Source organism: Prionailurus viverrinus, chromosome X (genome assembly GCF_022837055.1).
Source record: "Prionailurus viverrinus isolate Anna chromosome X, UM_Priviv_1.0, whole genome shotgun sequence".
NCBI classification, from domain to species: domain Eukaryota; kingdom Metazoa; phylum Chordata; class Mammalia; order Carnivora; family Felidae; genus Prionailurus; species Prionailurus viverrinus.
The window spans coordinates 37875721-37902781 of record NC_062579.1 but is presented as its reverse complement, the minus strand read 5'-3'; the positions used below and the strand labels follow the sequence as shown (position 1 = coordinate 37902781).

The window sequence follows — 27061 nt, the reverse complement described above, 5'->3', positions numbered from 1 at the left end:
AACAATCCAAACATCCATCGACTGATGAACAAACTAACAAATATGGTATATCCATACAATGGAATATTATTTGGCCATAATAAGTTAACGAAATACTGATACATACTACTACTACGTGGATAAACCTTGAAAATGTTATGCTGCATTAAAGAAGTCAGACTCAGAGGCTACACACTGTATGATTCCATTTATATGAAATGTCCAGAAAAGCCAAATCCATCGAGACAGAAAGTAGGTTACTGGTTGTTATAGACTGAATTGTGTTCTCCCCAAATTTTAATGTTGAAGCTCTAACTCCCAGTGTGACTATAGTTGAAGATGGGGCCTATCAAGAGATAACAAAGGTTAAGTGAAGTCATAAAGTGGGGACCTAATCTTGATAGGGTTGGTGGGTCCTTATAAGAAGAAAAAGAGATGCCAGATCTTGACTTCTCTTTCTGTCTCTCCCCCACCCTCTGTGCACACAGAGGAAAGGCCACGTCAGAATCTTTAAAAAAAAAAAAAAAAAAAGGCAAGCTGCACATTTATAAAAATACATGATGGTCATGTGACAAACCTGAAACTAGACTTGACTGAAGAACTTAGTGAAATCCCCCTACCTCCCAATTTCCTATTTAAAAAATTTTTAAAGTTTATTTATTTTGAGAGAGAGAGAGAGAGAGAGAGAGAGAGAGAGCAAGCGAGAGAGAGCGAGCGCCAGCATGAGAGGGCTAGGGGCAGAGAAAGAGGGAGAAAGAATTCCAAGCAGACTCCTTGCTGACACAGCACAGAGCCCAATGCGGGGCTTGAACTCATGAACCATTACATCATGACCTGAACTGAAAGAGTCAGGTGCTTAACTGACTGAGCCACCCAGGTACCCACCCACCCCAATTTCCTAGTTTGATCTATTAAAGTTTACTTGTTAGTTGTAGGTTTCCTTACAATAAACTCTTTCCATCAAGTGCTTGAGAAAGTGAAAAAATCTTTTCACTTTTAGTATAGGAAATACAAGTGGTTAAAAGAGAAGGTTTATTATTAGCCCTTCCTACTTAACTGTTATTCCCTGATCTTCTTTGTTTTTATGCCCTTCCCTTCCTAACGTCATCTTTGCTTTTCTTACTTGTAATGCATTTTGGTTCTTCACTAATTTTCTTTCCTAACATCCACTCATTTTCCTCTTTGTTTTTGTCCTAGTCTCCTCACATCAATAAGTGTGCGTTGATAACCTCCTATTTGACAACAGGAGCTCTGCTTTTAGGTAGCTTATAGTCACATCTTGTTGTCTTTCCTTTCTCTTCTCATCACGCATTTCTGTGCCTTCCTGTGCCCACTATCACATTTTCTTACCCATTTTTATGCTCCTCTATTCGTGATGACTGTTCATATGTATATAGGCTTCCCAGTGTTACTGGTATGGTATATGAAAATACGGACAAGAAGGACATGAGAATGTCTGACTCTTGTGTTCACTCATGATGCTGCACTGATTGTGAGGAGACAGGAGATGGCGTTGATGACGACGGAGCTAGTGAGGCTCAGGAAATGTGCTGGGCAAGACTGTGGAGCTTTCTCTCTCCATGGGTGGAGTGGCCTGAGCTCGGGCTTCTAGAAGTGATCTGACAAGTGTTTCCGGGGCATGACGAGGACCTAAAAACCTGAGGCGAGGGGCACAGAATTCAAGGATGTAACTGCTGCCCTTTAGGAACCTAACATGTGCCAGAAAAAGATAAGATGTACAATAAGGTAATTCTCATAGTGAGCAGCGGGTCCCACCAGTCCCCTTATCTGGTGCTTTTCCTTCCATTCCTTCCTTCTTTTCTGCACTCAAAACTCATACCAAGCATTTTATTTCATGCCAGCCTTTGCGCAAAGCACTGGGAAACACAAAGACCAATATGAAAAAATGGCTTCCAAACCAGTCATTACTCTTTTTTAAAAAAAATTTTAATGTTTGTTTGTTTGTGTGAGAGAGATCGATTGGGAGCGGGGGAGGGGCAGAGAGAGAGGGAGACACAGAATCCGAAGCAGGCTCCGGGCGCTGAGCTGTCAGCACAGAGCCCAACACAGGGTTCAAACTCACGAACCGTGAGATCGTGACCTGAGCCAAAGTGGAACACATTACTGACTTAGCCACCTAGGCACCCCAGTCATCGCTCTTGAGGAGCTGAACTTACTCCTTTCTCTGGCAGAAAAGTCCTCTCCTACTTAAACTTTCTTCTCAAGTCTTTGTAAATGAAGGTTATGTGCTTATAGTCAACCCGATATTCCAGTTTCATCCCCTTTCATTTGGGTTTATGCATTTCACAGACTGTATGTTTTGGCCTTCTACTTACAGATGCTATCACGACAAGGCCCCTATTAAAATGAAGCAACTTCTAATGGGATTATATATTAATAGGTTTCTTACAAGGTTATGTCATTAATGTTGTTTCTCTTCAAAGACTAGTAAATGCTAGTAGACTTGGAAATCCTAGTCTCTAAAACCTTATCACAAGTTCAGATCGGACTTCAAGATAGTTTAACCCTGCGAATGGGCACATATTATATCCCTAAATAAATGAGCTTGACTTTAACTACTGGCCTACCCTAGCCTCAGACCATCTGCCACTGGTGGCAGTATATGACTTTGTATTATAAATGTATCATTACCCATTCAAAGTCTCTCCCCAGCCAGCGCACAGATAACCGTAAGATCATTCATTCCTTAAGTCAAAGCAAGTACCTGACAGAAGGCTGTGGAATATTGTCTGGACTGGCTGGTACCTGGACTCCCTTTTCCCATTCTTCCTTCCATGTATCCGCAAAGAGGTAATAGCTGTCAGGGCTAATATGATGAGAATCTGGAAGTTTCATGGCACTGATGAGGTCCTTCCGGAATACCTGAGAAGACATTGTACACATCTTGAGAAGACCATCACTATGAAACTAAAACCATTTAATGTTCTCCTTTTAAAAAGACTATCCTCACCCACTCTACGCTTCAACAAGAGACACTAACTTCCTAAATGGCCAGATCAACTTTTATTTGGAAAGTGTTTGAGGTACCGACAGGGAAGCCAGTTTGTTCTGAATTTAATAAAGAGTAAAGAAATTCTTCTTGGAGTGCCTGGGCGGCTCAGTCGGTTGAGTGTCCAACTCTTGATTTTGGCTCAGGTTATGATCACACCATTTGTGAGATCTAACCCCACATCGGGCTCTGCACTGACAGCATGGAGACTGTTTGGGATTCTCTCTCTCTCCCCCTCCCCTGCTCGCTTTTTCTTTCTCTCTCTGTCTCTCAAAATAAATAAATTAACTTAAAAAAACTCTTCTTGAATTATTTCCGAGGGCTCTTTGAATTTAAATCAACAATACAGGTTACTCTAAAACTGTATAAAACAAACAACCTTTAATGCTCTCAAATTAAGCAATAAATATCCTTTGATAACTTATTTATTTAGCCATCACTTTATTTTTTAATTATTTACTCAGACACATAGAAAAGTTACAGAAATAGTACAGAGCTCCCCTTCATACAGTTTCTTCTAATGTTAATATCTAACATAACCAAAGTACAATTACCTAAACCAGAAAATTAATATTGCTGTAATACTATTAATTAAGCTACAGACCTTATTAAAATGTTACTGATTCTCCCATTAATGTTCTTCTGTTCCAGAATTCAATCCAGAATCCCACACTGCAATTAGTTGTCATGGCTCCTTAGTATTCTCCAGTATGTGAGGCTTTTTCAGTCTTTCCTGGTCTTTCAAGACCCTGACACTTTTGAAGAGTACTAGTCACGTATTTTAGAGAATATCCCCACAATTTGGGTTTGAATGATGTTTTCTCATGATTAAAGCTATTCGCTTTTGGCAAGAATACCACAGAAATGATGCTGTGCCTTTCTTGTTCCATTTTATCAGCAATGTATAATGCCAACGTCCTGTCAGTGGTGATATTAAACTTGATCGCTTGGTTAATGTAGTGTCTTGCTGGTTTTCTCCACTGTTAGGTTACTGTGTTTCCCTTTGTAATTTATAAATATCCTAGAGGAGATACTTTGAGATTATAAAAATATCCCATTTCTCCTCAAACTTTAGCATCCACTGGTGGATAACTTGCCTGCAACAATTATTACTGTGGTGTTCTAATGGTGATTTTCTATGTCTCTCAGTCCTACATTTATCGATTGGAATTGCTCTGTAAGAAAGATCTGTCCTTTCTTCCCCCTTATTTTTCAATTGTTTAGTTAGATCATTATAGACTTGTAAATATTTCTTTATTCTTCCAGTTATAATCTAGTATTAGTGTTATTTATTTTGTTGCTCAAATTGTTTCACCTTTGATCACTAGGAGCTCTTTTGGGTTGCCTAGCATCTGTGCTCTTTCAATGCATCCCATCCTTTTTTGAGTATTGCCTTAATTCTTTACCTTACAACATGTTCCAGGCACGTTTGTATCTTCTAACTGCTTATAAAAGCTATTGATCTTATATGTTAACTTCACTGAATTCTTTTATTACTTGCGTTAGTCTTATCATTGATTTTCCTATGGTTTTCCAGATATATTATCATATCATCTGCAAACAGAATTTCATATCTTCTTTACCTAGTCTTCTGTCTCTAATTGGTTTCTCTTGTTTAATGGAATTGGCAGATATTGCACTAACATTTGGAATAGTATTGGGGATAGTGGACACATCTGCCTTCTTCCTGAAATTGGGGGAAATGCATCTAGTGTTCTCTATCAACTAAGATACTAGGTTGAGGACCTAGTATATACACCTAGTGTATGGTGTATATACATTGTATATATGTTAAATTATCTTACAGTTCCTTTTATCTTGAATGTTTTCGAAGGCCTGGGTACTGAATTTTGTTAAAGGCTTCTTCAGTGAATATGAGAATAATTATATAATTACTTTCCTTATATATTAATATACTGTATGATAATATTGTATTTCTTAATACCAAACAAATTCTGCATTTCTGGAATGAATGTTATTTGGTCATGGTATACCTTCTTACTATGGTTTTGTATTCTGTCTTCCGTTATTTACTATTTCTATATCATATTCATGAGTGATATTTATCTGAAGTTTTCTTTTTTTAATTGCCTTTGTCTTTTAGGTTTAGGTATCCATGTTATGCATGTTTCATAAAAAGAATTAGAACATTTTCCTTCTGTTAACAATGCTCTAGAATAATCTGAGAATTACTGGGACTAACTGGTCCCTATGAAACCATCTGGACTTGGTGCTTTAAAAACTTTTTTTTTAACGTTTACTTATTTTTGAGAGAGGGAGAGTGAGAGAGGGAGAGTGAGAGAGTGCGCGCAAGTGGGAGGGGGCAGAGACAGAGGGAGACAGAGAATCGGAAGGAGACTTCAGGCTCCGAGCTGTCAGCACAGAGCCCGACATGGAACTCAATCCCACGAACTGTGAGATCATGACCTGAGCCAAAGTTGGACGCTCAACCGACTGAGCTACCCAGGTGCCCCTGGACTCGGTGCTTTTATTGTGTAGTAGTTCCTAATAACATACTCTACTTATTCTTTGGAAATTGATCACTTTAAGCTTTCTACTTAGTCTAATGGAGTCAAGTTTGGTAATCTGTATTTTCATAAGAGTTATCTATCTTATCCAGTTTTTCAAATTTATTTCTGCAGAGGCTTGCAAAGTATAGGGAGGTCTACTTTGGACAGAAGTGTGGGATCATAAAAATGATGGTGCATATAGAAACTGTGAAAAGCAATATTAATAATTAATGGGGTAATTATGATTTTTCTATGCACTTTAAACATTTTGGTCAACATATTAGAAACTCTCTTATTGTTGGCTATAAGTGTATATAAAAATGAAAAATATAATATTTATTTAGTATACTGTAATTAAACAATGGAAACATTGAGAACTTAAGTTAATATTTATTTAAAGATTTATCAAGAGTGGGTGGGACAATGCTCACCTTTTTCTGATCATAAATTTAAGATATGGAACAAACATCTGAGATGGAATGTTTTCAACTAATCATTATTTTTAAAAATCTATGATTGCAGGGGCGCCTGGGTGGCTCAGTCGGTTAACCGTCTGACTTCAGCTCAGGTCATGATCTCATGGTTCGTGGGTTCGAGCTCTGCATTGGGCTGTGTTCTGACAGCACAGAGCCTGGAGCCAGTTTTGGATTCTGTATCTCTCTCTCTCTCTCTGCTCTCCCTCCCTTGCTTGTGCTCTCTCTCTCTCCCAAAAATAAATAAACATTAAAAAATTAAAAAAATCTATGATTTTGGTTTGTATTTCCCCTTTCACCCAAGAGTTGTTTAATAGGTTTTAAAGTTTCCATAGGAAAGGACCTTCCTGTTTTTGTTAGTAATTTCTGATTTTACTGCGTTGTGACCAGAATTTTTGTTTACATCATGTCTACATAATGGAAATGTTTTTCCTTGTGACTTAATATTTGATCACTCTGTAAGTGTACCACAGACATTTGAGGAGGTGTATTGTCTATTATCTCTAATATCAAGGGTTAGAGTTTGATAGATATTAATCAGATGTACCTTACTGCTTAAGTTGTTTAGATCTTCTATCTCCTCACTTATTTTTTTGTTCACTTAATCTGAGACTGAGAGAAGTGTATGAAAGCCCCCTATGGTTGGTGTGTTTCCACCTACGTCTCCTTGACTCTTCTATAGTTTTTGCTCCAGAAAGGTGGTTGCTGGGTTATTCAGTGCACAAATACTCTGAAGTATTACATCTTCATGGTAAGTTGTAGCTTTTAACATAAAAAAGTCTTCTTTGGGGCACCTGGGTGGCTCAGTAGGTTGAGCGTCCGACTTTGGCTCAGGTCATGATCTCACGGTTCGCAAGTTTGAACCCAATGTCAGGCTCTGTGCTGACAGCTCAGAGCCCGGAACCCACTTCGGATTCTGTGTCTCCCTCTCTCTCTGCCCCTCCCCCACTCACACTCTAACTCTATCAAAAATAAACAGACTCGAAGAATGTTAAAAAGTCTTCTTTGTTTTGGGGGCTTGATTTCTACTTTGTCTACTATCAGGCTCACTCCTCCTCCTACCGTCCTCCTGGTATACCTTTGTCCATCTCTATTTTTAGCCTTTCTGAGTAGGTGTTTTAGGTATATTTTTGTATACAGCATATAGTTGCGTCTTGTTTTGTGAGCCAAAATAATATTTTTCTTTAATAGCTGTTAAGCCCATTCATATTTACTGGCATGACTCAGATGTTTGGTCTCAACTGTCATATTTGATAATTACATGTGTTATATTTCCTTGTGCATCTTTCTCTACCAGATGCGTATTCTTTGCTCTTTTAATTACAGTATTTTTTTTTTGCATTTAAGGTTCATATTTTTATTCTATTTGTTATCTTTGTACTTAGATCTTTAAAAAAATGCCCTTAGTTTCATTGTCTTTTTTAACCTTTTACTATCTGGTTTATCAGTTTTTATTGCTCTCAGTGAACTCCTCAGAGGTGAGGAGGATAGGAATGAAATGTCTACTGTGGCAGCCAAGAGGATCCCAGCACGAGCCTTAACCTTATCCCTGGCAAGGGAGCCCTAGCTGTGTGATAATTTCAAAGGACAGAGATAGAGGATGATCATGTGAGTACAGCTACAACTTGGACTCAGGGAAACAAAGAGATTCTTCATAGCTCATTTTCTGTACCCTAAGTACAATTAGGCACTGACAATATGGGAACCATGATCCATCTAAAGTTTGACGTACTGTCATCCTCTGGTTGAAAGGGTCCCTGGGTGACTAAGGGGCACAGAAATATGCTTACCAGCCTGGAAACATAAATGGCCGTGGAAGCCTAAGCTTTGTGATTCTGCCTTTTCAACAACAGAAAAAAGCATGTCATGAGATCGTAAGCTAAGCTGGCAACGATTTCAGTGATGAAGGCCCAGTTGAGGTCTAAGCAATGAGGGAATATACTTTTACATAAAAGTATACATACACTGGTCTATACATCATCTACTAATTTCTAATTCTAAAAAAATTCAACCAACCACTGGCAGGCTGAAGGTAAACATGTGCAAATTTCTGGAAGGTCAAAGGAAAAAAATGCTATCAATCAAACATTTTAGCCTTTAATGCTAATAAAGGTTCTCTGAGGAGAAGCGCTGTTCAAATTCTGTGTAACGTGGAGTAGAGGCACAGAGCGTGATCTAATAAAGCAGTTAATTCTCTGTTGGTGCACCTCTGCTTAAACTGACAACATTTCAGAGTATAGGACTGAATTATCACATAATCAAATGATGCCATTTAAATGAACAAAGACTCATTCCATTTGCTACTTTACAGGGAGAACCCTGCAAACGCCTGTTGCTTTCACTTAGGGATGATTTAGAATTAATATGCTCTGAGCAAAGTAGAGAAGGAAACCAACCTTAAACTTCATGCTAGTGGCCAGGTGGCAACAAAATGACCTACCTACCAAGAATCTTAGCCAATTAAAGATAATTGGGTGCTGTGCAGGGAGAAAGCTGTCTACAAGAAAAAAAAAACTGGTGGTTTATTACAAAGTTCTTTGTATAAGAGGGTAAGAGAGGATCACAGACATATCCATTTAGTGTGTTCTGCATAGAGCTTAAGTGTTCTGCATGGCTAGGGGGAAAATCTCAATCACCACTTTCCTGAACACTGATCCATTTCTATAAATGACTAGAGAGCCTTTAATGAGCCAGTGGTTAAGGAGTGGTGACAATTTACAATTGTGCTAATAAACTACTGTCTTTGGGAGAGAGTGTGCTGTGGGAAATCCTATGTTAGATCTGGAAAGAATACTAAAGCTAAGTATTTTCAACCTCCTAAAATATTTCATTGTTTTCCATGTGATACACTTCGCAAAATAAATTAACTGATTTGCAAATCATGCTTCAGACTTAATTTATGTCACACCATCTAACCATATAGCTTAAGCTGTATCTTTACACTTGACGTAACTGCTTATGAACATCTGTCCTGTATAGTTTCCTAAGTAGCCTGGAAACATATTGTAGTGGGATGAGTGGTGGCCCCCCAAAAGATATGCCTACATTCTAATTTCTGGAACCTGTGAATATTACCTTATTTGGAAAAGGGATCTTTGCCGACATAAATAATTTAAGGACTCTGAGATGAAGAGGTCATCCCAGAATTTTTGGGTGGGCTCTAAATCCAATGACAAGTGTTCTTACGAGAGAAAGGCAGAGACAGATTTAAGACAGAACAGGAGGAAGCAGTGTGACTAGGGAGGCAGAGTTTGGAGTGACTCACTGATCCACAAGTCAATAAATGCTGATAGTCATCAGAACCTAGAAGTGGCAAAGGATGGAATCTCCCCTAATAGCCTGGCCAATTTTGGACTTCTGGCCTCAGAACTGTGAGACAATAAATTCCAGTTGTTTTAAGCCACCCAGTTTGTGGTGATTTGTTACAGCAGCCCCAGGAAACTAATACACATGTTTACCAAACAGAAAAAGTAACTTGAAGACTTTAGACAAAGTGATATAAAAGCAGAGGCCAGTGAAATCTGGCCCTTGTCCACGGCTTCAGAAATACCAAACCTCCAGGGAACAGACATTCTGCGAAGTCTGGAAACCTGACTGCAGGAACACCAATCAATTCATACCTATTTCCTTAAGCAAATGAAGGCTGAATCTAATGACTATTATAATTTTCCTTTCACTTTTAGAGAAAAATAGCAGACTTATATGATAAGCCTGATTTCAATTTTATAAGCTAGCCAGATTAAATGGCATCAGACCCAAGGTTTCCAGAGAAGCATTTTTACTCAAGGCAGAGTGCAAGAGTCTGCTTTATCTTGCTGTAGAAATATCCCAAGCATGAGGCAGAACATAAAATGCCGAAGAAGGGATAGGAATGCAAGTTCAGTACTTAGGAAGATATCTGCAAAGTGATATGAAATATATTTACCAAACTGGTCTCATGAATCTGCTTTTGATAAGAAAAGGAATTTTTTTAATGAATACAAGCAAACAAAATAGCTTTAGCGTATCCTGGGTAGAGGTGTGCATTTTATACACACACAGAGGCACACGCATATACACATATTTGTATGTACTTTCATAAAGAAACAATAAAAGGATAAATGAAAAGCTTTTTTAAAAAAATGGTTAATTCTCAGGAGGGGGGAGAAAATAGGGATGAGAAACAGACCAAAGCTGGACCTCTCTGAACGTATTTTAGGTCACAGTTGGATATCTGAACCAGGCAAGTGTTTTATATAGTAAAAAATGAAATTAAAAGTCTTCAAAGAATGGAATATGGGGGTGTCTGGGTGGTTCAGTCAGTTAAGCATTCAACTTGATTTTGGCTCAGGTCACGATCTCATGGTTCATGGGACTGAGCCCCGTGTCCAGCTCTGTGCCGATTGTGCGGAGCCTGCTTGGCATTCTCTCTCTCCCTCTCAAAAAAAAAAAATTTTTTTTTTAAAGAAAGTAAGATGGGACCAGGAACAGTCTACCCAGACTGGTCTACTGGATTCACCAAATGATTTGGGACAAGTTATTTAAATTCTGGGCCTCAGTTCACTCATCTCTAAAATGGGGATAATAAAAACACCTTGTAATAAAAACACTTGTTATAAGAAGTAAATGGATGAGTTTATGTAAAGGGCTTAGCGTGGTACTGGACTCATGATAATTGCTAAACAAAGTCTAGCTGCGGTTATTATTCTATTATCATCATCACAGTCTCAGCTTTGCTTCCAAAAGCAGAAAGAAGTATGTAGCTGAGTTCTCCTATCTATCTAGTCCATAAAGGAATCATCGATGGGATAAAGGAGATGAGAGTTCACAGCTCAACTAAAACGTGCATGGTTTGGCTCCCAAAGACAGGATTCCCAAGCAAGAGGCCCATCAAAAACTTCAGAAAACACTCCATGGGCCACAAGGTAACACAGAAACTTCACAAAATACAACCTGGCGTTTGATGCTAAATGAAAGATTATGAATGAAGGAACTAGATGCTGACACTGACCTAGGTAATGAAGTTGAGAAGTTTTAGAAGTTCTTAATTGTATGCCTGTTTTATATGCACTGGTAGTTTCCCCAAAAGTGCCTGAGACAAAAAACCTTTGTACTTACCAGATATCTGCTCATTTATGGTCAAAGAGGGGATTCACGGGCTAACATACAGCCCAGCAGCTAGGCCAAGTCTAACAGGGCATGTACATCTTGGCCTCTCGGATGCTTGCAGAAACAAAGGAGGCCTCACTACGAATTCAATTAGAATATCAATGCTTAACCTGCCACAGCCACAAAATGAAAATGTCCTTCATGGACAGCTCTGGCTTTTACTGCTCTCATTAACATCTCTCAGTGGGCAGTTTCTTAAAGCACAGCCAGTCTGAACATTTCGGTGACATTTTTTAGAGGAAAAGCCAAAAAAACATTTACTTCCTGTATGACACAAACGGGAAAACTGCCTGGTCCATGTGAATGTAGCAAAGAAACGGACCAGTTGTGATTCATAGTCACTGAAATCTGAAACTATACATAAATGACCACAAACAGATGAGACCCCCCAACAGCGCGTGGTTAACTGTATTTAATCAAAAGGAGTTAACTGTAAGGGATTTTCTTAGAATTATACAATCATAGGGTGAAAAAAAAGATGTGTAGGTCATCTAAAAGAATCGACCACTTGAGGCAGAGAAAACCTGGTAAAGAATCCAAGCTCGTTCTTATATGATGATGAAGTAGCCTGTACTGTTCAAGACACTGTGTCCCATGCTAGTTTTTCCAATGGAGCAAAGCTTATTCAATTTCTAAGTTGAAAACTTTAAAGACCATGTAAATAGTTCTTCACAGAAATGTTTTTTAAATAGTTTAAAATACTTCTCCGTTTTCTTATAAAGAACAAACAGGACATTTTGATGGCTTGGGGTTGACATCAACGGAAACATCAATTACCATAAAGCGAAGTGCTTTGGGGCAGCTCAGGAAGGTCTGATCACTCCCCTCGCCCACTGCCAAACAGAGGTGTATGCATCCTGGTAATGGACGCGGGGGAGCAACTGAGTCTGGGTTGGAGACCGGGGCCACTTGCACACACAAGATGACATCTGAGGTTTACTTTGCAAGTGTTTCTCCCATCCCTCACTATCCCTTTCTTGTACAGTAAGCGTGTATTTGCAAGCTTGGTAGTTTTTGTCTCCTGTGGGTCAGAAAACCAAAGAATCAAGCATGTTAGAAATACAGGTAAAGGGGTGTAAACAGGCTCTACTTGAGGGTATTGCAGTGTTCTCTGCGGAGTTAAAATACGAGAGCTTTCGCTCTGTTGCTATGAAAGTCCTGGACACACAAATGAGACTCCAGAGCTACAGATGATATGCTATCAATCCTTTAAGATAGGTTGACATGTTTTATAGACCAGTCAGACTAATATATGTAAAAATATCCTGGCTTTTGAGAAAGATGACTTTTTAATACATTCAAATTAGTCATCTGGTACAATGTGCTCTTTCTATAACAACTGGCTTTTTGTTTATTTTTTATTTATTTTTTTAAAAGTTTATTTAGTTTTTGAGAGAGAGACAGCACAAGTGGGGAAGGGGCAGAGACAGAGAGGAAGAGAGAGAGAATCCTAAGCAGGCTCCATGCTGCCAACAAAGAGCCCGATGTAGGGCTTGAACTCATAAAAATGTGAGATCATGACCTGCGTCGAAACCAAGAGTCCGACGCGTAACCGACTGGGCCATCCAGGCGCCCCAAAGCTGGCTTTTTAAAAACACCTTTAAGAGTACAGGCCCTTTTGGGGCGCCTGGGTGGCGCAGTCGGTTAAGCGTCCGACTTCAGCCAGGTCATGATCTCGCGGTCCGAGAGTTCGAGCCCCGCGTCAGGCTCTGGGCTGATGGCTCGGAGCCTGGAGCCTGTTTCCGATTCTGTGTCTCCCTCTCTCTCTGCCCCTCCCCCGTTCATGCTCTGTCTCTCTCTGTCCCAAAAATAAATAAACGTTGAAAAAAAAAAAAAAGAGTACAGGCCCTTTTGAGAATCAGATGAAGGCTACTAGCACGCACATGCACACGTGCGTGCGTGCACACACACACGGACACACACTAAAAACATACCCTTAAAAAACTGCATACAAGTTGCAGAAGTTACCAAAGAAAGCCCCCGAACCATATGTTCACACACCCCTAGGAAACTCTTCTCTAGAGGATAAACCAGGGGTGGTCATACACCAGAATCTCACTGAAGCACTAAGCATCAAAGAAAATATGTATCTATTAATGCAGCCAATTAAGCCCCAGTGAAAACAATCATTTTTACTGCATTTCAATGACAAACTCCCATTACAAACATAAGGCTTCAGTCAGAAAAAAACAAACTCCCATCCTCACAAGGAGAAAAAGGCAAGACAGGCAGCAAATTAACGATTTTTTTTGGTAAGTCCCCTAGAGAAATGAGTCACAGGACAAACGGCCAACTCAAGGAAAGATGGGTATGCCTGCAGGGAGACACAGGACAGGAGCATTTGCTTCCCTGGGGCAGAAGCCACAGCAGAAACATTTAACCCAGAAATTTTGACGAACTGCTGTGAGCAAAGTGGGGACAACCAAGAGAGAATGAAGTTCCTGGGGCTATAGTCATGGGGGGGTTCCAACCCTCGTGTAAGCTTTTTTCCCTAGAAACCCAACTAGGCTGTCACAGGGAGGATGGTGGGAAACCTGGAGAAAGCTCCCCCAGTGGTGCTGTCTAGGTCCCTGGTGCTCTGTGTCCTGGCTCCCTTGCTGAACAAAAAGTTTCACCTGCAGGGGAAGGATATCAGGTGATGGCACTGATGTAATTTCACTAGTGCCAGGGAGAAGGGAAAAGCATCCAACCTCAGCCTACAACGTAGGGGGCGGGGGAAAGAAGCCTTCATCTAGAGGAGGGAGAATTCTAAGGACAGAGACAGAATTCCAGAGGTTACCTGCTAGAGGCAGACAGGGGAACAGGAGGCAAGGGCAAAAAAAAAAAAAAAAAAAAAAGGCTCTACCCCTAAAGTACGCTTCCCCCATCTCACCCCAGAAACGGGACCACTGCCCATTTCAAAGACTGAGATATAATCAGAAGGTTAGAGAACAATGTCTCTCCCCAGTACTCTACCACCATGCTTGAGCCTCCAGCGATAACAGTGGCTTATGCTGGGAGAGCTGCAAAAGACAGAATCTCTCGGAGGACGAGCACAGACAGAAGACTCTAATCCAAGACAAGAGACAAAAACAAAGTCACCAGAAGAATTAGAGAAGTCTCTGGTGCCCACAGCAATAACAAATTTCAAACACCCTCTTACACTGGCGCCGTCCCTAGCATCCACTGGTAATGCAGTACCCCTGACCACCACCACTCGCCCTGCTATCAGTAGAGGCAACAAGGTAGAGATTTCCACCCCCACCAGGTTGTAGGGAGACACGTGTCCCCTGTTCCAGAGAGATAACAGAACCATCTTCCTAGAGAGATAACAGAAGATAGAAGTCTAGAAATTCTGAAACTGGTGGTAGAGTCAGCACCCCACTTCCCCACTGGCCTGGTTACTATGGAGGCCTGCTAAAACAGATTTAAATAAGACTTACTGTCTGATAATGTAATACCAAAAAAGTCCAGAATACAAAAGAAAATCACTCATCATACTAAGAACTAGGAATGAGAAGAGACAATCAACAGACACCAATACCGAGATGACACAGAAGCTGGAATCGTCGATGAGGAGTTTAAAGCAGCCATCATAAAAATGCTTCAGTAAGAAATTACAAACACTTTTGAAACAAACTGAAAGTTTCAGCAGAGAAATGGAGGATGTAAAGAATGACCAAATAAAAAATTTGAAATGGAATAATACAATAACTGAAATAACAATCTCATGAGAGGCTCAATAGAAGAATGGAATTAACAGAACAAAAAGAATCAGTGAACAAAAGAAATTACCCAATCTGATCAGAAGAAAGAATATATACTGAAAAAAAGAGAAGAGTCTGAGGGACCTGGGGGGAAATTACAAAAGATCTTACATTCACGCAGTTGAAGACCCAAAAGAAGAGGAGAAAGCAGACAGAGCTGAAAAAAATAGATGGAGAAAAAACGGCTGAAAATTGCCTCAAACCGGCAGAAGATACAAACTTAGATTCAAGAAGGTGATCAAACTCCAAACAGGATAAACCAAAAGAAATCCATGTCCCGGCACATCATAATCCAACTTTGGGAATAAAGACAAAGAACAGTCTTGAAAGCAACTGGAAAGGAAATGACTGATTACCTGCAGGGGGCAACTATTTGAATGAGAACAGATTTCTCACCAGAAACCAGGGAGGCCACAAAAAAGCAGCACATTTTTCAAGTGCAGAAAGGAAAGTACTGTCAAACCAGAATTCTGTATCAACTGAAAATATCTTTCAGGAATGAAGGTGAAACCAAGATATTCTCAGATTAAGGAAAACCAGGAGACGTGATCATCAGCATACTGACCCTAAAAGAATGGCTAAAGGAAGTTCTTCAAACAGAAAGGAAATGAACAAAGGGAAAGTTGGGACATCAATAAAAGGAAGAACAAGAGTAAAAATATAGGTAAATATAATAGATTATCCTCCTCTTGAGTTTTATAAATGATGTTCGTTGGATGAAGCAATTATTATGACACTGTCTAGTATGGTTCTCAAAGTATGTAGAGAAAATATTTAAGACAATTATATTATAAAGGTGGGGGTGGATAAATGAACCTAGATGGTGGTAAGGTTCCTTTTCTGTTTTCCTTTTTAAGAAGGCTCCACACCCAATGTGGTGCTTGAACTCATGATCCTGAGATCAAGAGTTACATGCTCTACCAACAGAGCCAGCCAGGTGCCCCAGTGCTTAAGGTTTCTGTATTTCATTTGAAGTGATAAAATGACGAGACCACGTTGAAAAGGTTTTCCTTTTTAAAGGTTGCTTCCTGAGAGCAACCACTAAAAATCTACACAAAGATATACACTCAAAACCACTACAGAAAAATCAACATGGAATTCAAAAAAATGTTCAAGTAATCCACAGGAAGACAGAAAATAAAACAGAGGAACCAAAAAACAGACAGAACAAGTAGAGGGGCACCTGGGTGGCTCAGTCGAGCGTCCGACTTTGGCTCAGGTCATTATCTCATGGTCTGTGAGGTTGAGCCTCTCATCAGGGTAGAGCCCACTTTTGATCCTCTGCCCTCCTCTCTCTCTGCCCCTCCCCCATTAATGCAAGCTCTCTCGCTCTCAAAAATAAATAAACATTAACAAAAATTTACACAAAGGGGTGCCTGGGTGGCTCAGTCGGTTAAGCATCCAACTTTGGCTTGGGTCATGATCTCGCAGTTTGTGAGTTCGAGCCCTGGTCGGGCTCTGTGATGACAGCTCAGAGCCTGGAGCCTGCTTAGGATTCTGTGTCTCCCTCTCTCTCTTCTCTTCCCCTGCTCACGCTCTCTCTCTCTCTCAAAAATATTTATTGTAATTGGAATCTAAAAAATTCAAATATTAAAAAAATCTACACAAAGATATACACTCAAAACCACTATGGAAAAATCAACATGGAATTCAAAAAAATATTCAAGTAATCCACAGGAAGACAAAAAACGAGAGAAGAAATAGAAAACAAACAACAAAATGGCAGACTTAAACTAAATCATACCAAAAGTTTACACTAAAATTATATTAAGTGGCCTATATATTCCAATTAAGAGACAGAGATTGAAAGAGTGGATTAAAAAATGACCCAACTAATACAGGAGTACTGATGCATAGGGGCACTTGTACCCCCAATGTTTATAGCAGCACTCTCAACAATAGTCAAATTATGGAAAGAGCCTAAATGTCCATCAACCGATGAGTGGATAAACAAATTGTGGTTTATATACACAATGGAGTACTACGTGGCAATGAGAAAGAATGAAATATGGACCTGTGTAGCAACATGGATGGAACTGGAGAGTGTGATGCTAAGTGAAATAAGCCATACAGAGAAAGACAGATACCATATGGTTTCACTCTTATGTGGATCCTGAGAAACTTAACAGAAACCCATGGGGGAGGGGAAGGAAAAATAAAAGAGGTTAGAGTGGAAGAGAGCCAAAGCATAAGAGACTCTTAAAAACTGAGAACAAACTGAGGGTTGATGGGGGGTGGGAGGGAGGGGAGGGTGGGTGATGGGTACTGAGGAGGGCACCTTTTGGGATGAGCACTGGGTGTTGTATGGAAACCAATTTGACAATAAACTTCATATATTGAAAAAAAAATAAATCAATAAAAATAAAAAATGACCCAACTATACATCATCTATAAGAAAATCACTTCAAATATAATCATATGTAGAAGTTACAAGTAAGAGGATGGAAAGACATACAATGTAAACATGAATCAAAAGAAAGCCAAAAACTATATTCATATAGATAGTTCAGACTCCAGAGCAAACAAAATTATCAAAGACAAAGAGGGACATTAAGTGATGCTAAATTTACCAAGAGATGGCAGTCCTAAATATGAATACACCTAACAAAAGAGCTTCAAAATATATGAAGCAAAACTGACAGAACGGAGAGGAGAAATACACAAATCCATAATTACAGTTGGAGACTTCTACAACCCTCTCTAAACAATAGATAAAACTACTAGGCAGAATATTGGTGAGGATAGAGAAGAACACTGACATCCAGTAGGACTCAACAACAGCACGACAAACAGCATGCAAGTACCCATGAAACATTTACCAAGATAAACCATATCCTTAGCCTTAAAACCAACTTTGACAAATGTAAAAGAAGTAAAACTGTACAGATTATGTTCTCCATCAAAAATGGACTCAAACTAGACATCAATTAACAGAAAGATAGCAGGAAAGTCTCCAAATGCTTGGAAACTAAACAGCATACTTCTAAATAAGCCATGGGTCAAAGAGGAAGTCTCAAGGAAAATAAAAACTACACTGAACTGGATGAAAATGAAAATAAACATGTCAAAATTGTGCTTGCTTCGGCAGCACATATACTAAAAACATATCAAAATTAATGGGATGCAGCTAAAGAAGTGTTTAAAGGGAAATTCACAGGGGTACCTGGGTGGCTCAGTCAGTTAAGCATCCTACTTCGGCTCAGGTCATGACCTCGCAGTTCGTGAGTTCGAGCCCAGTGTCTGGCTCTGTGCTGACAGCTCGGAGCCTTCAGCCTGTTTCAGATTCGGTGTCTCCCTCTCTCTCTGCCCCACCCCCACTCGTTCTCTCCTCTCTCCCTGTCTCTCTCAAAAATATTTAAAAATTTAAAGGGAAATTTATAGAACTAAAATTCTTACATTAGAAAAGAGGAAAAGTTTCAAATAGCCTAAGCACCCATTTGAAGAATCTAGAAAAAGAACAAAGTAAACCTAAAGCAAGAAGGAAGAAAATAATAAAAATAAGAACAGAAATCAATGGAATTGAAGCGAAAAATAAGAGATGATTTCACTGATTTATGAAACAATTTGAGCAACACAATAAATTATGTACTATTGGATTATAGCCCAAAGTATAAAATAAATATACGTGAGTCCATACTGATATAGGTAAGTTATTAAAATAAAATTTTTAAATGAAATTTTTAAATAAAAATTTTAAATAAAGTTAATAAAATTTTTAAATTAAATAAAATTAAATTTTTAAACTTTTAAATGAAGTAATTAAATAAAAATTTTAAAATCACCCAAGGAGATTCTTATAAATTGCTTAATTTTGGGAAACAATCAGATTCTCTAATATAAAGCTCTTGGCACATAAAATTTCAATAAACGGTAGCTATGAGAGGTAGTTGTGATAAATAATGTCTGTGTTTTATGATGAAACAAATTATTTCAGCAAGATGAAATAAGCCAGCAAAGCAAAACATGGACTCATTCTCTTCTAATGCCAACGCTCGTTTTGTTTTACAATATCAGGTTCTCTCTTTTATAGTAGAATGTGAAATATAAAGTCAAAAATTTGCTTCCAGTAGCCCAGGACCCCTATCCCTTGCAACAAAAGACTGCTATTCTCGCTGAACTGGAGGTATGAGGACTCAAGACCCAAAACTAGAGAGTCACTTCATGCTCTAGGACTGGCTGTCTAAATGGAAAAGTAGCAAAGTTTCTTTCTCACCATTCTATAGTCGAAGACTCCTCTGGATACATGGGAAATTTGTTCTGCTTCTGTTTATATGCATTTTACTCCCTAAGTTTTTCTGCATGAAACGGATCCATATAAATATACTCTGATATTTTACTGTGCCCAGGAAGATCCCAAGCAAAAGATGGAAATGAAAAGTGACCACTGAGAAAGGAAGAAAGAAATGCTCTTTTAGGGCTGACACCCTAAAGCGATGCCCCTCCCCTACCTTGCGTAAGGGTAGGTGGAACCTGTGACTTGCCATAATCAATAGGATATGTCACACATGATGGAGTGTCACTCCCTTGACTAGGTTATGTTATGTGGCAAATGGGATGGGATATCACTTCCATGATTATGTTATGTCATATAAGACTCAGTCTTAGCAGACTGGAGCAAAAGACTCTCCCTTTGTTGGCTCTGAAAAAGTAAGCTGCCATGTTTTGAGACTATGTATGGAGAAGGCCACACTGTAAAAAAACTATGAGTCTCTAGGAGCAGAGGGTAATCCTCCATCAAAAGCCAGCAAAAAAACCCCAAGGACTTCAGTCCTCTGGCTGCAAGGAGATGAATTCCGCTAACAATCCAAATGAACTTGGAAGTGAGTTCTTTCCTGGTAGAACCTCTAGAACATAGCCCAACCAGCACACTGATGGCAGCCTTGAAAGACCCTGAACAGAGAACCTAGGGATGCTGTGCCCAGACTCCTGACCCACAAAAACTGAGATAATAAATGTGTGCTGTTTAAGCCACTAATTTTTTTCTTCAAGCTTTTTTAAAAAGTTTATTTGTTGAGAGAGAGAGAGCGAGAAGAGAGCGAGCACACCTGAGCGAGCAAGCAAGCAAGCATGAGCAGGGGAGGGGTAGAGAGAGAGGGATAGAGAGAGAATCCCAAGCAGGCCCTGCACTGATAGTGTGGAGCCTGACGTGAGGCTTGAACTCACAAACTGTGAGATCATGACCTGAGCCGAGATCAAGAGTTGGATGCTTAACTGACTGAACCACCCAGGTGTCCCTTCAAGCCACTAATTTTGTAATAATTTGTAATGTAGCAACAGTTAACTAATACACTCCTTTTCCTTTGCAGCTAAGGAAGTCTACTCATAGAAGTGAAGACACAATGTCAGTTTCTCATCATTTAATTATCACAGAGGAAAGTCTGTAGGATCCACTAAACCAAGTCCAAGTGCAACCCTGGCACTTTGCTGTCCTTGGGGCAGAAGATGACCAGCCTCGCAAGGAGTGATCCATTCTCCTTGGGCTGGAGGGTAAAGACCCATCTGAAGGCTGTAAAGACCCATCAAAGCCCACAGCCCAGATCTTCAACCTAGTCCTTCCCTTCTCCATCCATCACCTCTTCATCAATCTCTACTTGCACTGCCTCCCACCTGCCAATTTAGCTCTCTCCAATCACAGACCAGATCTTTGGGTCCTTCCCAATTCCCCAACTCTGGCTTCCCTTTGAATTCTTGGTTAGGGAAGGTTTTATATTCTAAAGCCAGGTACTTAAAAGCGTCATCACCAAAATGAAATCAGTGTGAAGATTACGGTTTTCCCAAAGGGAAAAGAAAATGGAATCTTTCTTAAAAACCAAAAAGTTCATAGGAAAACAAGTCTATCCACTGGCACATAGCTTAATCCTCACATCTCCAGGATCTGGGCATTGGAGGTATGCAGGCATACGTCTAAAAATTGAATATCTGATCTCACCTCAGCAGGCTTCTTGTGTTGTTTTGGAATTTTTGACTTGCTCCTATACATTGAGCTGGGAGTAAAGGAAGTGGAAGGACCTGAAAAAGATAATTAGAAAAAAAATACTGAGACTTCTTACTTGCTGATATTACTGAATGTCATATAACTCAATGTCATCCAAGAGAATATGAAAGGTATTAATGGAGAAGAGCACAGTGATCTCATACCACTGAAGAAAACAGTTAAATTGCAATCAAGAAAGACTCATAATGGAGTTTAACGACATTTATAGATGACCTCCCAGCATGTAAAAGCTTTGACACTGCTAATGCTGAGGAGATTTGATTGGGTGTAATCATACCTCATAACATTTTGGAATAACATGATTCATGTTCCACCTGGAGAAACAATATCTGCAAAAGCAACTGGAAAACCTAAAAATGTGAGGCAAGTAATCTGTATCCTTCAGCCCTCCCCCAAATGCTACTGTTAATGAGGTTGTTGCCTTTTACAAATGATGATTCATCCCATCAAACCTTTAATACCTGAGTTACAATTAGACTTGTGGGGCCCTCAATTTATGCTCCCATACTTTTTTGTCCTTTCCAGAAAAGCACTGTTAAATCATTATTAGATTTGGCTTCTGTTGTTTTGGTAAATGAAAAGTGAAAAAAAATGCAATATGCCACAAAAAACCCAATCCTCCCACCTAACTTATCTATTTCTAATGAAATTTAAGTAAGAAAAATAATACCCCAAGCTTTCCTTCCTAGAAACATTTTTTTTAACCACTGAAAGAAACATGAAAGAGCTTAAGTCAAAGAATAAGTCCTCAAAGAGTACAGATACAGAGATTACCACCTGTTGGCCAGTTCTACTCACAGTCATCTGAACTGTCACTGCTGCTGAGAGTTCTATGGCGTTTCATCCTGGAGCATCCTGGGAAAGAGAACAACACTGAATGAAACAGTCAATACACACGACATCCATCCCAGGGGGCAGTCAACACTGCCCTATAGATCTCAAGAAGCAGTAGCAGGCAAATCACACAAATCAAATGATTTCTGTCAAGAATATCCTCAAATGACCTACAGTGATGGGAGAAGATTACTATCACGTTTTCCAATACAGAAGGTACTAAAGACTGGGGAGGCCACATACAGTTCTTAGGAGGAAGCCCATGCAGCAATGGATTAATGGTCTAGAATCGGCTGGAGCCTCAGATGTGACCACATCACTGTCTACCCAAAAGCGGGGATAGCCATGGGGCCATCACCAGCCAGGGAACCCCAGTCCGGGAGGAGCAAGAAAGGAAAAAGCATTTGCAAGGCAGAGCTGTCAAGGGCCAAGGTCAACAAGTGAGGCATGTCCCACCTTTAAGAGCACAACTATACTGCTCTTCTGTCTGCCCCTTTTCCCTCTTTTCTCCCTGTCTCCATCCCCCAAACAACTAGCCTAATTTAAAATTATATCTATCTATACATCACAAGGAATGTTGTTAAAAAGCTCCTATACTGTGACAAATGCAGAATGGTTTTGACTAAACTTTCAGTGCCCTTCCTTGTGTGTGTGTGGCCAATGGCAGATAAAAAAGAGGCACCACTTTTCTGGGAACATACCAGCACTAGAGTATAAGAAAAAAGGAAGGCACCGAAAGTTACAAAAGAAGTATCAAAAAAAAAAAGAAAAGAAAAGAAAAGACAGTGATACAACCAGTAACTGACGTTCTTTTATGTGTCACAGTATACAAGATGCTATTAGGGGCAATCATGATTCCACAAGGAATAAAGGTCAGGACTACTGCTTTCGAGCCACTCATCTACCAAGGAGATAGAAACCCAAGTACAAGGCCACCGTGAGCAATCAAGAGTAACAGACACAAAAGTGCATGTTAAAAAGCTAAAAGAGTTCCGTTTCTGGCATTTCTATCACATTTTTCCAATACAGAAGGTACCAAAGACTGGGGAGGCCACATATGATTCTTAGGAGGAAGCCCATGCAGTGTGAAGAGCTTCACCAACCCACTCCACAGTGAAACTGGTGAAAATTACTTAAAAAAGCAAAAAACTATTCATTTAAAATCCCTGGAAATGGCTCAAAGGGCATACAGCAAATAAAGCAGCCCTTATTAAAGAAAATCAACTAAAACTCAGTAAGTAAAGAAAGAATTTGTGGTATATGGACCTAGAACCACTTTCCTTCACCCCCTTTCTCAGCACAGATCTCATACCAGACTGGTACGGCCAAGAACACAGAGCTCCCTTTCCTCCAGCTCCCACTTGGAAGGCTTTCTTCCTGGGAGGAGCAGGATGTCAGCATTTTTCACCCTGCCCCGGCTACCTGTTGCTGAGGTTAAGTTCTACACAAGAGTAGCTGAATGGTTGGGCCTTTCTTCTTCCCCCACTCGTGGGATGGAGGCTATGCCTTGGGTGTGGTGCCACTGAGAATACAGAGGTTCCAACTGCCCTGACTCCAGCTCATCGAGTGGGGATTCTACGTCAGGAGAGGCAAACCTAGGAGACCTGAGGCTGCCACTCAGAGGGAAGTACATCATCTTCCCCACCCTCTATCCTAGAGCTATGGCTCAGTGATTTTTCCCAGGGAGAGAGGCAGACCACAGAAGAGAGGGCTCCAAATCTCTCCCCAGTGGAGCTGACTTCAGCTGGGAGGAACAGTCCTGGGGTCAGAAAAAAATCTCAATACTTATCTCAGGAACTATCCCTTCAAAGGAGCCCTAACTTGATTGGATCAGTTTGCGTAGCAATTTATGTCCCAGGGTATTATTAAAAACAACAGAACAATCAGACAGTAAGTACTTCAACTTAACAGCCTGGTGTGGTGAGGAAAAAGACTTTCAACAAGAGCCCTGTCAAAACCAGTATCGTCCCCAGGTAACTGGGGCATACCAAAGGCTGCACCTCTAAGGAACAACATCAAGACCTACACTGCAGGGCAAAGGTGGGGAGTAAATAGACTTCAGTAAAATAATCTAGCCTATCCTTAAAGAAGTAAACAAGCAAATAACAATAAAAAGCCTTGGGTGGGGGGGTGCCAATACCCAGTGTTGCTACATTATGTTATCTCAAATGTCCAGTTGCCAACAAAAAATTACGGGACATGAAAGAAACAGGAAACCTATGACCTATAAACCAGAAAAAAAAGCAGGCAACAGAAACTGCCTGTGACAGCCATCAGATATCAGATTTAACAAGTAAAGACTTCAAAGTAGCCATATAAGGGGCACCTGGGTGACTCAATTGGTTAAGCACCCGACTTTAGCTCAGGTCGTGATCTCATGGTGTGTGAGTTCGAGGCCCGCGTTGGGCTGTGTACTGACAGCTCAGAGCCTGGAGCCTGCTTTGGATTCTGTGTCTCCCTCTCTCTCTCTGCCCCTCCCCTGCTCGTGCTCTGACTCTCCCTCCATTCTCTCTCAAAAACGAATAAAAACATTAAAATTTTTTTTTAAAGGAACAAAGTGTAGATACATGCTACATAAAACATGTAAAAAAAAAAAAAAACCTAGCAAAACAGTATGCTCGGCGAAAGAAGTCATAAACACAAGATCACTTATGTGATTCCATTTATACCAAATGTCCAGAGCAGTGGTTGCCTAGGGTTGAGAGTGAGAATGCAGGCTGACTACAGATGGGCACAAATTTTTTTTGGGGGGGGGGTGACAGAAGTGTCCTAAAATTGGACAGTAGTGATGATTGCAAAACCCTGTAAATATACTAAAACTCACTGAATTGTATACTTAAAATGCAAGAATGTTATAGTATGTCAATTATACCTCAAAAAAGCTTTTAAAACCTTTAAAAATTATCGGGGCACCTGGGTGGATTGTGGATCAGCATCGAAGCATCCAGCTTCAGCTGAGGTCATGATCTCGCGGTTCACAAGTTTGAGCCCCGCATCCGGCTCCATGCTGACAGCTCAGAGCCTGAAGCCTGCTTTACATTCTGTGTCTCCCTCCCTCTCTGCCCTTTCCCCGCTTGTGTGGTCTCATTCTCTCAAAAAAAAAAAGTTAAAAAAAACCTTTAAAAATTATTGTAACATTTTACGAATGAGAATTTTTAGGCAGAGTCAAGAAGAGTTAGCAATAGAAATATTCTATGTCTATTAAACATTACCTCTAGATGGATAACTCATACTGGAATCGAAGGTAGCATATACCATAGAAGAAATAGTTTTATTCTCCATAAACTCTCAGTGAAGAAAGCCAACTGAGCATGGACCGTACCCCCTCTCCTCACTTCCCTGAGTTTTAGGAGACCCACGACTTCTTGTAAGAAAGATATTCCTCTTATCTGAAATTCTGGTCTTAGAAACTTTGGCTAAAACAGTATCTCCATTTTCTTTTCATTAAGTAATGAATGAATTAATGTTTTTATGTATGTATTTATGTTTTTATTTTAATTTCAGTTAACATACAGTGTTACATTAGTGTCAGGTGTACAATAGAATAATTTCCATTTTCTGTAATATCCTGTTCTTTGAGTTTGTTATCAAACTGTTCATGACTGAGGGAGGTGAAAATTTTTAAGAATCTACAAAATTTTGTGGGTTTTAAAAATTTTTTTTGCTTATTTTATTTTATTTTTAAATTTACACCCAAGTTAGTTAGCATACAATCATGATTTCAGGAGTAGATTCCAGGAATCAGGAATGATTCATCCCCTATGTATAACACCCAGTGCTCATCCCAACAAGTGTCTTCCTTAATGCCCCTTATCCATTTAGCCCATCTACCCACCCAGAACCCATCCAGAAACCCTCAGTTTGTTCTCTATATTTAAGTGTCTCTTATGTTTTGTCCCCCAAATTTTGTTTTATAAAACTATTACGGCGGTAACATTCACTCTATGAAAGACGAAAAACAAAAAAAATCCTAAATTATCAATACAGGTCTAGGAAACAGATTATCTAACACCAATAATACCAGTCCCGGGAAATAAGAAAGTGAACTGTTAATGATTTTTAGAAAAAAAAAATAAAGCAAGCAAAATTTTTTGGTTTGGGCTGTTATAGTATACATTGATCGGTCTATCCATTTCTGAGACAGCACTGTTTTAGTCACTGTAGGAAAATTACAAAGAACAGTAAATGCAGCACAATGATAGTAAGTCTTTAGATCTGTCTTTACTTATTATTTCTAATCACAACAGTCCTATAAATATTACCATCAACCAGCCATTTTACAGATGAGGAAGTTGGGGCTCAGAAATGTTTAAGGGACATGCTTGGAGCCACATGGCCACCAGAGGGCAATGCTGGCAGGTATATTGGGCCTGGGCACTCCCCAGTTGACCCTGAGACCTTAGGCAGGCTGGGTGGATGACAGCAGGAAGGCTGCCCCTTCTCAGCCCAGCCTCCTCAGCGTGACCTTCGAGGCCCACAGTCAATACTCCGGATCCAATCTATCAGGCCTCCTCAGCTGCTGCTCCCTTACCCCCAGCACATTCTAGGCCCAACGTGATTCCATGAACACTTCTTATTTCATACTTGCCAGCTTTGCACGGAGCTCTTCCTTCTGTCTACAGTTCCTTCTCTGTTAACCCTGACCAGGTCTCCCAACCTGGTCCTACCCATTTGTTGGATCCCTTCAACGAAGCTCTCCAGATATCCCTCTCCCACAATTATGCATTCCTTTGTTTTCTATTCCAGTCTCCGTGCATGCTTTTATCAGTGTAAAAAGCACCTTACTTACACTGTAAATATTCTTTACACGGTCAGTCCTGCCACTAGACCACAACCATCTTAAAAGCTGGGACTATGTTGGGGTGCCTGGGTGGCTCAGTCGGTGAAGCATCTGACTCTTGATTTCGGCTCAGGTTATGATCATCCCAGGGTCTTGGGATCGAGCCCCATGTCGGGCTCCGTGCTGAGTGTGGAGGCTTGCTTGAGATTCTCTCCGCCCCCCCCCCCCCCCCCCCGGCCCCGGCCCTCTCCCTCACTCGTGCTAGCTCGCTTGCTCGCTCTCTCTCAAAAAAAGAAAAAGCTGGGACTATGTCACATTCATCTCTTACTCCCAAGTCTTAGCACAGTGTCCTGTACAAAATAAACATTCAAAAGAGTAGTAGATGCTCTGGTGCCCCACCCAGATCCCCTTTACCTAGCTAACATATCCATCTCCCAGCTACTGCCTACTGGCTGCTGATGGTTCACAGCCATCCCCCTCCCAAGTGCAGGAGTCTCGTCAGGGAGATTATCCTCTCCCAGTCTCCCTCCCCAGGGCGCCAAGCAGTCAATAATTGTTCTGTATCTTCCCCCCTCTAACCAAAACA

The 27061-nt window shown here is 40.2% G+C and overlaps 1 protein-coding gene across 5 annotated transcripts in view; it reads right to left on the bottom strand.

Moving 5' to 3' along the window:
• The window catches only part of JADE3 (jade family PHD finger 3), a 135781-nt gene that overhangs the window by 42310 nt on the left and 66410 nt on the right, over nucleotides 1-27061 (bottom strand). For all 5 annotated transcript variants that reach the window (XR_007148983.1, XM_047844255.1, XM_047844252.1 and 2 more), the window contains 3 exons: nucleotides 21660-21716; nucleotides 20796-20875; nucleotides 2705-2862 (listed from right to left, as the gene is read on the bottom strand). Coding sequence is in view for 4 of the 5 variants with exons in the window: in XM_047844255.1 (XP_047700211.1) it covers nucleotides 2705-2862; nucleotides 20796-20875; nucleotides 21660-21705 (284 nt within the window). In the remaining variant the exon portion in view is untranslated. The remainder of the gene's footprint in view (nucleotides 1-2704; nucleotides 2863-20795; nucleotides 20876-21659; nucleotides 21717-27061) is intronic.